We start from the raw sequence: 11,705 nt of genomic DNA, 5'->3' as shown, positions 1-11,705 counted from the left end.
TGATAATTGCTGTGTAATTCTGTAGCTACTCCTTTGAGTGCTGCGATGAATCCGGACGCAGAATTTGCATATGGAGCTGGGCAAATCAACCCCGTGAAGGCACTGAATCCTGGCTTAGTTTATGATGCTAAGGAAATTGATTATGTGAAGTTCCTGTGTCGCCAATCTCATTATGACGATAAAAAACTTCGATCCATTACTTCGAATCACAGAAGTAGTTGTGCAGAATTTGATAAAGAAAAGCATGGTGGGGACTTGAATCTTCCATCCTTGCCCTCCAAGTTAATATGTCATTGGCGTTCTTCCTACGTTCCTTTCATAGGACTGTGACTAATGTTGGATTCTCTAAATCCAAATACGAAGCTAAGATCATTGCCCCTGCCTTGTTAACTATTCAAGTAAAGCCTAGAGTTCTTCGCTTCACATCTTTGGGGCAGAAAAAGTCATACAAACTTACCGTGGAGGGAAAAATCAATGTGGATATACTCTCTGCCTCTTTGATTTGGGATGATGGCACTTTCCAAGTAAGGAGCCCTATTGTGGTGTATAGTGATCAAATTGCATACCATCCTCATGAGGGAGAAGAAGCAAATACTTAGCTTGATAGGACTTTTAGTTAATAAGATGGGAAATATGGAACTACTCATGATCCTATATATGTGTAAGAATAATTACACTAAGAATAAAACAGTTACTCCTCAAGTTCTTAATAAAAAATCTAATTAGAGTGCTGGTTTTGGTTTTAAATATATGATATATTTTCTACATTTATCATTTTTCCTAAATTACTCCTAATCATTATTCTCCTTCAACAATAATTAAGTATAATAATAATTGAATTATGCACCCATATATCCCATAAAGTGAATAATGCTAGTTACTTTAGAGAACTTCACTGATGCAGAGAAATTTTACTGTTTGTTAATAAATAATTTTAAGTTTTATTAAAAAAATTCAAAAATGAAATTTTACACAATAAAAAATTCCTTTCAAATATATAAACTATCATCTGAGTTTGAGGGTTAAAAAACCATTTTGAATCCATAAAATTCATTTCAAAAAAAGTTCTCCTTTAGGGAAAATTAATCTACATATGTAACTATCCCATGTTGGCCAAAAAATATATATAATTATCCCATATATCACTAGAAAAAAATTAATATTCTCCTTTGGGAAAGTCTCTTAAACTTACGAATCATAAATCGTTAGGATTCAAGCTCTGATACAGTGTAAATACATTAGAAAAAAGAGATCATAGAAGTAAGAGAGAATCCTTTTCAGGATAGAATTTAAAAAATTGATTGAAAGCACAATTGTTGTCTCTATATATATTATCAATCACATCAAGTTGAGGAGTCTCAAACCTAATATATTATCCAAATGCAATTGGAGCTGCTGCATTAGTTGGTCATGAAGCTTATACAGTACCACTGACATTATTAGTGATCTTAAGGACTCAAACCATGGTAGAGGGATGGAATGGATGGAGAGAGAGGCGCTGATGCAAGGAATTGAAGATTTAATCATTAAATTGAATTAAGAATTTGAATTTAAAATTGAAAACGAGTGGTCAGAGAGAAAAGACAGGAGATTTAGTTAAGGACAATTTAATATTTTCAAATTTATATTTTAGTATTTAGTCCTTTTTAGTAATTACGCTTTTTAATATCATCTTCAATAACTATTATTCTCTCTAGGTTCTTCCCTCTAATTTCCCCTTCTTTTGAAGGGGGAAAAAACTACTCCCCCTCTCCTACTATAATGCATTTGTTATCAATAAAATATATATTAATTCATCATTGGTGGATATGAAACCAAACATCTACCATCACACTTCATGAATTCACCACCAAGGCTCTTACTTTTCCTCTTTCTCTCCCTTTTGCTATACCGGGTGTTCTGCCATGACCATATGGGCATCATGTCTCTCTTTTCCTTTTCCATATACATAGTGTTTATACTTATGAAATCAAACAGTAGACATGTCAGAAACACCACCATAGGCGTGTATATTTTAGGTGATATTCCTTTGACCCACATGTCACTTTAATAAGAAACAACTGGTTTCCTAAGATAACTTCATTATATTGCATCTAATATGACCACAGGAAGTATCTGTTAATAAGATAGTAGATGCTGATGTATGGCTATGTCATATTGTCAAAATAAAAGGATATCAATAAAATGATTGGACCTTCCTAAGACTTACACGTACGACAATGTAGTAGAGATCCACCGGCTTCCCATTTGTGGTTTTATAGCACACACGTACTGTATGAATTACATGCCACCACTACTACAAAAAAGCCTATTTTCATTTGCTCTAGAGGCCTTTTTTGTTTGTTGAAAGGAGACGTGAACAAATGAGACGTCTATTTCTAATAGATGAATATGTAAATAGATGAATTTGTGGCACTATATTCGTTTGTTTTGGTCAGAACAAACGAATATAGTGACTTTTTTTAAAAAATGTGAAATTATTTACATTTTCAGTTTTTTACCATAACTTGTAATTCTAAAGTGTATGAAGCAAAACCAAAACAGAGCAACAATGATAGCAATTCAATATAACCAAATCATGTAACAATAACATCTAAATTAGCTTAGTTAAGGAAAAAAATTTAACACCTTAACCCAGTCATATAAAAATCTAATGACATCCTAACTTATTTGAATAGATATTTTAACTTTTAGAATCCTATACCTTTTTAAAATTTATTCCAACAAATTTTCTCTCCCGCACATTTTTACAAACACCTTATGTGCATTAATATTTAAACAAGTTTAATATGCTCTTAATCTTAATATATTTTCCCAATCACTATCATTGCTTTCCAAAAGCTATTATTCACCAACAATCAATTTAAATAGAAAATTTTCAACCCCAAAACACCCAAACAATCACTTTCAACACCCATATAATAGTCCCACACAATCAAAACACACTCAACACCAAACCACATAATTTACTTTGCTTTTTGCAAAGCTAAAGCCGTGAAAAAAGAAGGAAAGAGTGTTGTCAAGCACACAAGAGAAAAGAGGAAGAGCTATTTGGCATTTAGAAGAGATGCTGGTCATGGAATTCATTGTGTCATCAAGCTGTTGCATCCCCGAGAAAGAGGAGGAGGAGCTATTGTCAGCCAAGAAGGAGAAAATAGAATAACACTAGTTATCGCATGAGAAGAGAGGAAGAGGGAGAAGAGAAAGCTTGCACAAAAGAAGAAAATGAGAAAAAGAGAAACTGCTGCTATGGCTCACTTTGATCTGATGAAAAAATGGTGCTGCATTCTGAAAATTCAAAATTTAAAGTAACATTTTTTTCATCTGTTTACTTAACAAATGAGTAGATATTTACATACTTGTTTATTACAGTGTAGCATAACAGACAAATATGTATATACAAATTCATCTATTCTACCATAACATGTAAGTATAGTGGCTTTTTTTTCTCTGTTTTAAAAAACAGATGAAAATGAGAGACGAAAAATACCTCTTTTGTAGTAGTACATGATATTACTTTTATCTTGTAAAAGTGTACTCGTTTTAATTTTTATTTTAATATTTTTGTTCTATTCATTTGAAAATTAGTGGCTTTTTATTTAAATATTATTTTGGTTAAATATGAATATATTATATATTTAATCAAATTATATTATTTTGATCATTACCGGTTTTACTCTAGCTTTAACTCCAATTGAATCACGAATGCTCAAACAACTTCCTCAACTAGGTCAATGAAACATGGGCTCTGCTTTCAGTACCATGCTTGCCACAATCGATATTATTATGCTGAAAAGGGATTGCTCACATAAGATCATGGAATAACGTATCTAGAAAGAGAAAGGCAATTATTTATATATATGTATATATTTATATAAACACAAGCTTCATTACAATACAAAAGACGAATTAGGAGTGTTTGATTTCATTTCTGTTCTTCTGCTTCCCAATTGCCTGTTATCTTTTCTGACACTGCTTGAACCATCTCTTTTGCTTACCTGCACCAGCTTGGAAATTGTATGCATCAAGGAAGAAACTTTTGATGGTCTCCTAGAAAGAGGACTTTTTTAAAGATGTCCCTTTTTATGTGGCATGCACAAATTGATATTTAATTAATTCCCCTGAAGCAGGGGACATGTGAAGTTGGCTGAAGTGAATAATGATAGGCTACAAATTATTGAAATTGTTCAGATCAGACCACGTGGCAAAGGATGATTTTAAAATTGATAGAAATTCCTTAACAGCAGCATTAAATTAGATTTATGAAGGAATGACAGTGGGGTCCCAAATAGTTAGGTACTAGAAGGTTTTAGGATTAAGGTGCAAACTTGTCCTAAAAATTTTTATTCATGAGCAATGTTACCCTGAAAGTGCTTTTGAGTTCAAGGTTGCCTCGAGAGTGATAAAATAGAACAATGTTACCTCATTACTATTAAAAATATTAGCAATCAAACGTTAATTTTTTAGTAGTCAACATTAGGTTTTTAATGAGATGAGGCAACATTTTGAAACTTCCAAATAACATTGAACCCAAAGAAAAAAAAACTTTTGGAGCAACATCACTTCCAAGGAAAAACTTTCAGGGTAAATTCACATCTTAACAGATGAGTTGTAAATATGATTCAGATGGTTGCAAATGAGTCTCAGTTGCAACTCATTGGGAATGACTTTTGAGACTGTCATATTTACAATTGATTGTTCAACCAGATATTTTTCCACTGTTATTATCAATTGTTCTTTTAGGGATTAATTAAGAATGTCATTTCCTCTTAGATTCATACCTTGAAATGCTCTTCAGGGAATTGATGATAGCTTGGCACGGTTTTCCTCCTTGACACAGTCCTTCTTCTGCCTTTATGGTTGTTCTTTTCTTTTGTTGCTGGTGGAAGAATGAGTTCATGATCTTTTTTTAGTACTTCTTGTGAAGATGTGGAATTGATGGAGTAGTTATCAAATTGAAAGGGCACTTCATTGGACCCACAGCTCTCTTTTTCTTCCCTGGCCACATCTAAAAACCTCTTCCTCACTGTAAATATCTGGTGGTTACTACTAAGGCCATGGCGGCTTTCATCACCTGATGCAGTGTCTGGAAGGCGAGTCGCCATCCACCGTTCAAGCCAACTCCAACTCATGTTTGGTTCTGCGTTGCTGTTATATTTGTTTGATTTTCTCTTCGAACAGATTCGCAGCTGCAGAAAACAAGATATTTCAGTCCAACACTTTTATGTTACAAAGTTTTGAGTCTTTCGAAAAGGAGCAGAGAAAAACTGGAGAGTATGTAATGAAGTTATTGAATGAGATAATTTTAATTAACATTCTATCTAAAGATTTGGTCGCTGATATAACATAATATAATGGTACCGTGTGATTCATGTAATCAATTTCATTTAGTGAGATAAAAATTTTATTATTATTGTTCCAATCCTAAAAGTAAAAACTAGATAACAAATTATAAAAAATTAATTAAATTAATTATTTGTAAAAAAATGAGTATTGATTTTCCTGAAATGCTTTGTTTAATCATTTGAGTTAGAATTTACCCATTTGATGTAAACCTCTTTAATATATGCAATCAATCACTAGAAATACTTTTATACTACAAAGAGAAATAGTTTGGAGGGAAAACTATAAATTCACGAGACAAAATAGATTAAAATTTTATACAAAATAAAATCTCTCAACTAACTCTTATATTTGAGAATGGAGAGAATATCTTCATATATAAACTCTGATATATTAACTCACTAATGTTTAAGAATTAACATTTTACCCACCAAAAAAGAATTCTAAAAATGAAGTTGAATGAGTTGAATAATATCAGGATAAAATTGTGTAAGTTGTACCTGTTGTGAGAACGCATAGGCCAGTGCTCTCTCTCTCCTGGTTGTTGCTTCCATTCTGTTCTGCATCCTCATTTTTGAAACATAGCTACTCACAGTGCTGTCATCCCAGTCTTCCTGAAAGAGATATGATCCCAACCAATTTATGGGCCGAGTCTATACAAGAAATAGGCCCAATGATTATTCACTAGGCCAGCAGGACAGAGACTTAAGGAAACAGGCCCAAGGCTCTCCCATGATGAGGGAGGAGTAAGAGGCCTTGGCCCAATTTTGGTTCTGTAACTAGGGGATAATCCCACATTGTTGAACGTTTTGGACTTTACATACCAAGTGCAAACGCATTTTTATTGTGGTTAAAAAATTATTCCAAGCTAATCCCATGACTTGTGTGGATATAGTCTGTATATAAAACTTTTTATGCCTGCCTTTTCTACTCTAGTTGCTAATAGACCAGGATAGTCCACTGTCGCCCAACTTATTCATGAAAATGCCATTGGTCACACTTTCTATCCTCTCCTCCTCACAACAACTAACACAAAATATTACCTCCGCTTTTTAATATGAGAATTAAATGACAAATTTGAGAAGGTTAAGAAAATTATTTGAGTTGATTATTTATAATAAATGTGTGTTGTTTTTCTTATACTATCCTCTTTTATCATGCACATTGTCATTATTGCTTAATGGGAATACCTACAATCAATTGCAATATTTTAGGGAAAAAAATAAATTTAGGGGACAAAATTAATCTAAGTATTATATTTAAAATCAAATTTAACTCATAACTAGTTTTTATACTAAGAAATGAAAGTAATCCTCCGGTCCTTAATATAGGACCTAATTGTTAAGTTGGTTTTCGTTCTAAATATTAGATCCATTTTTCATATTAAATTTTCTCTAAATTACTCCTATGGATACTCCATCAACTATAATCAAGTAGAAGAGGGAGAGGAGTATTAAGAAAATGATATAGTGTTTTAGGAAAAACGCTTCACATTTCTTATAATTAACTAATTTACTTAACTTTCTTAATCTAATCAAATTAGTTAAATAGATCTTATATTAAGATCGGAAGAATACTATCATAGTTTTTCCTAAGTGCTGCCTAACACGGCATATGAGTATCAGATACAATCAATACTGTGACGTTATTTGGAAATAATGGGATATCATTACTCCAAAAAAAACAAGTGTTACAAAAAAGACAGCGTTGGAGATCCAAAAAAAAAAAAAAAAACAGATGTTGCAAAACCGTACAAGTTAAAATGAGTGCTTCCATATGTTAGTATACGTGCGTGCTTAGTTGCAATAGAGTTTTATTTTTAAAAGAAAAAGGGGAGGCAGCTTTTTAATTTCTTTGAGCATTTTGAATATCCTAAGCTTTATTTAAAAGAAATCATGAGTTGGGAATAATGCTTTATATTATATTATATGGTACCTTTTGCTTTAACACTCGGGATCTGGATCTGTGCTGAGATCTATGATGGTAAACAGTTCCTTTTTCTGCTTCAAATGGATAAACTTCAATGGAATTCCCAGTTTGAACTTCAATTGATGTCCCCATTGACCTACCATTTGGACTTCCTATCACCAAACTCATCATCTCCTCCTCTTCCTCCTCTTCACTTCTCTCTCTCATTCCTTCATTTTGGCGCCTCCTCTGAAATATGCAACAAACATACAAGTAATGCTAATCAACCACTCTCTTCGATCCTAAAATAAGAGATGGTAGAAAAGTTTGCTTTAATTATAAATATAAAATTTCAATATGTTTTATTTTCTAAATTATAATTTTTTTCTAAATTCTTCATGTTGATTGTATATATTAAGAGAGTTTTTGTTTAAAAAAATAATTTTCAATACAAATGATCGAAGAAATGCCTTAAAAAACCCCTTTTTTTTTTTACTAATAGCTAATTTAATAATTTTATTGATCTCTATAAATTAGTATCTAACTCCCATATTTGTGATCGGGGATCGGGCAGTACATGAATTCTTCATGCTCAAGCAGTAAAATTCCTTTTCTATCCAGCAATTTCCACACATCTACTCTGAGCAAATCATGATATATATATATTATATATATATATCTTTGAATATGTCAAGTAATGTTATTTTTAAGTGTTGTTTGCTAACCAGAAAGGCTCTATATGCAGACTGAATCAGAATGGCTGCTTCTTCTTCATTCAACAATTTGGAGTTGGGACTTTTCCTTTCACTCTCAGTCACATTATTCTCCACATAAGTTTCTTCACTTTTAGTCTCTTCTCTTCCTGCTGACAAATCCTTCTCATGTATAGGCTGTGAAACCGTTTCCTCCGAGCTCTTAACCGACGCCGAATCCTCCTCGGCGAGCGCCGAATCCTCCACGGCGGGCGCCGAATCGAGCTCATCACCACACAAGTAAGATTTTACAGACACCCATCTCCTCTTCTCCACACCATTATTATTGCTTCTCACCTATCAGCATTAGGAAGAACTCAGTTTTTGAGTCAGAATTGTGAGGCAATATAACTGTTTGGTGCATAAAAGAGAAAGAAAGACTCACTTTGGTTTCATGATGATGAGTGGATCGGCTTCTGGAGAAGACACTCTTTACCAATTCGCCTGTGAAACCCATCACCACTTTGCAAGTCCAGGAAAGTTTTTGTTATGAATAGTGCTTAAATAGAAATTGTGGATAGCTTTATTAAAATATAGGGTACATTCTCAATTATTGTCACATTTCAAAAGGTTGATTAAAACAACCGTTAACTTTTTCATATCATATGAAAATCCACATGCAAGCTTACTTTTTTTGTTTATAAAACTTCAAAGGACATAAAATTATGGGGGACACTGAGAAAGACACAGAATCCCTTCAAATTTACTCATCCTAATTCAGGATCCTGAAATGGCTTTATTACAGTAAGTCTTCAAGAACTAGCATGAGACTAAATTTTGCAGTAAAATTACCTAAATATCTTCAATTTGGAATGATAAAATAATTTAACAAGGAAAAACCAATAACAACGATTAAGGCAGTGATAACTTATTTCAATGAAATTTCTTGGTGAATACTAATGACAACAAGAGTTTTATGAGTAACAATTTTAACTTAGCAAATGATGAGACAATAATTAAGGTAGCACCAATTAATTTTACTAAGGGCATTTAGGTCATTTCACAAAAAATTAATTCTAGAATAGTTCCTAAGGATTTCATAGGAATTAAGCTATTTAGAAGGGCCATTTTGGGATATTAAATTATGAGGAATAACATTTGAGCACCAAAAAAGAAAATTAATCTCATTTTAGGATTAAAAAAAACAAACAATTTAAATGAGGACTAAATGTCCTTTAATGGTAATTAAATACCTTTTTAGTAAACATCTTCACTTTTTATTTTTTATTTTATAATGGGAAACATACGCAAATTAATAATAGAAATTAGTATCAAATTGTTGGATGCAACAAAAATTTTGACAACTTAAATTTTGTTCTTTTTCATCATAAAAATGATATCACATTTTCTCTTATACTCTCACTTTGCCATGTACTAATTCTCAACTCATACCCTTCTTTGCATAATAGCGTTATTATATTTATGGATAGTTCTCAAAATCATTATTTATATATATATATGTATATATATATCTCTCTCTAATGAAAAGCACATGCTAGCTGGATATACAAAGTTAGATCATGATCTGCGAGAGCAGGATTTGCAGAGCTGGAAGAAGGAACCTAGAGATAAGAAGGAAGATAAAAGAAGGTGAAAATTGTGTGTGTGTGTGAGAGAGAGAGAGAGAAAAAAAAAGGATGGGATTTGAGTGCTCTTTTGTGTTGTTGGATGTACTTTTGGCACATGGGAGGGTTTAGGAAAGATGTAGGCTTTTTATAAAAGCTTTGCTTGTTAATGGAGTTATGTCCATTTTTTCTTGGTATTGCTGGCTGGCCTTATGCTTTCTCTGTCCTTTGAGATGCTTCTTTTTCCCTTTTTACTTTACTCATTGCCTCTCTGTTTTGGGACACCATGGGAAGAAGGCTTGAAATTTAGCACAAGCAAGAATCATTTGGAATGTTTTTACCGTCTTCATCTTATGCTATCTTAAATATAAAAATCAAATAACTAATTTGCAAAGACTGAAAAAAATTAGTTTAATTATTCATAAAGAAAAAAATATGTGATGTTTTTTCTAAGGTATCAGATTTAATCTTTTGCATTGGGAAGTACTCTCTTTATTTAAAAAAAAAAACCCTCTTAATATCCAATTAGGAGAGTTTTAAGGGGGAAAAACCTATAAAAAACAACAGTCATATATTTAAAATCAAAGCAAACTCATATACTAATAACTCTAGAACCTTAGTGTGCGCCGGCATTGCTAAACAAGTTCCATGTGTTGTAAAAAGAATGAGGAAGTCAAGACTGTATAAGGAGCCTTCTTTCCATATCTAGATAGTCATATAACATTGGATAAAGTAGCATTTTATTTGCCAATTGCACCTAGCAAGATGCATCTAACTTTTTTAATGATGTATTTAACACTTTGATGTCATTTTTTATAATACTTTTATCACACTAATATTATTTATAGTGCATCAAACATCCTAAATCATAAATAAAATTAGAATGTTAGATGTAACTAAATAATAAAATCAGGAGTATTAAATGCACGATTATAAAATTAAGGGGTCCAATGCCGCTGAAATATAACATTAGTGCGCTAGATAATATTTTACCATGCAATATTTGTGCCTGTTCCAGACATGAGTTATTTTTCAGAATTATTATTTTCAAGTATTTGTTGAGAGTTTAATTTTAAATTGGAGATAATTTATATCTTAATTTCTTTCAGAAAAAGTTTACGGTTTATGTGGGAATAATTATTGATTGAGAGGCCTATGAATTAAAAACTGAAAATATATGGTACAAATATCTTTGTTTGAATTTGTACCCCCGCAATGGCCATCATACATTTCAAGAATACTAGACATGTTCCGCACACTTGTATGAATTTTGATAAATAGATTTTAATTACAAAATACTGTTTATTTTCATCTTTCTAAAAAAAAAAAAATCTATTTTCAAATTTTCATTTCTCACTAGTATTTTAATTTAGCCGTTATAAAATACTTAAGGCCGAAATTTTACCTGATGTGCACTCGGAGACGTTATATAAAAGTCTGACAACAATTTGAAATGTCTATTAACTGGGGAAATTTAAAATAAAACAGGAAAAAAAAAAGGATGTAAATAAAATTAAAAATGACAACCAATTGGATGAAGCTAAAAACATATTCGATAAAACACACACACACACACAGGGAAAAAGTAAACCTTATTGGGCGTGACAATCTTAAAATTGACAGTGTCTGAATATCCCTCATACAGTAATACCAAATACTCCCTTCACTGTTAATATACTCCTCCAATCCTAAATATAAAACCCTTATACACTAGTTTAATAGTCTTATATTTAAGGACCGAAGGAGTATTAAGTTAGCAGAAAAAATTATTTTGATACCACGTCTCATCTTAATTATCCGTCCATAATTAGAACCGGAAGTAGTATTAAATATAAAACTTTAATTCATTTCATCTCTCAACTTATAATTTTTTCATGAACTCTCAATATTAATTGAACACACTAAATGAGTACCATCAAATGCATGATTAAAAAAGATACTTTTAAGGTAACCAACACTTTTTCACATATAACTAAACTAATTTTTTTTAATGCATGTGATTTAGTTATTTAATTGCCACATTCAAGACAGAAGGGAGTAAGTACTCAGGGCTTTGATGAGCCCTGGATGCAAAGGGCTTTTTTCACGCTTCTAAGAAATTAGAACAGACCTGAGCTTCCGCAATTTGATCATATCA

General features: G+C 31.9%; 1 protein-coding gene across 1 annotated transcript; it reads right to left on the bottom strand.

Moving 5' to 3' along the window:
* Window positions 1-3,890: 3,890 nt before the first annotated feature.
* On the bottom strand, window positions 3,891-8,467 carry LOC114751446 (protein IQ-DOMAIN 1). The gene is made up of 6 exons (XM_028940121.1): window positions 8,389-8,467; window positions 7,977-8,300; window positions 7,279-7,500; window positions 5,844-5,957; window positions 4,782-5,189; window positions 3,891-3,998 (listed from the first exon to the last, which is right to left on the bottom strand). The coding sequence occupies exons 1-6, from the start codon at window positions 8,458-8,460 to the stop codon at window positions 3,891-3,893; spliced, it is 1,248 nt and encodes a 415-aa protein (XP_028795954.1). The 5' UTR covers window positions 8,461-8,467.
* Between the last annotated feature and the right edge of the window lie 3,238 nt (window positions 8,468-11,705).

The sequence above is a fragment of the Neltuma alba genome, unplaced genomic scaffold (genome assembly GCF_004799145.2).
Source record: "Neltuma alba isolate B1F8T4 unplaced genomic scaffold, ASM479914v2 tig00006927_pilon, whole genome shotgun sequence".
Lineage (NCBI taxonomy): Eukaryota > Viridiplantae > Streptophyta > Magnoliopsida > Fabales > Fabaceae > Neltuma > Neltuma alba.
The sequence above is the reverse complement of the archived record's forward strand: the minus strand, read 5'-3'. Positions and strand labels throughout refer to the sequence as shown.

Bases quoted from the DNA above. Each gene is read 5' to 3' on its own strand.
- LOC114751446 (XM_028940121.1), bottom strand. From the start codon at position 8,460: ATGGGTTTCACAGGCGAATTGGTAAAGAGTGTCTTCTCCAGAAGCCGA. The intron at 8,301-8,388 runs GTGAGTCTTTCT...TAATGCTGATAG, and splicing joins CTCATCATCATGAAACCAAA to GTGAGAAGCAATAATAATGG. The intron at 3,999-4,781 runs GTATGAATCTAA...AAGCTGGTGCAG, and splicing joins TCCCTGAAGAGCATTTCAAG to GTAAGCAAAAGAGATGGTTC.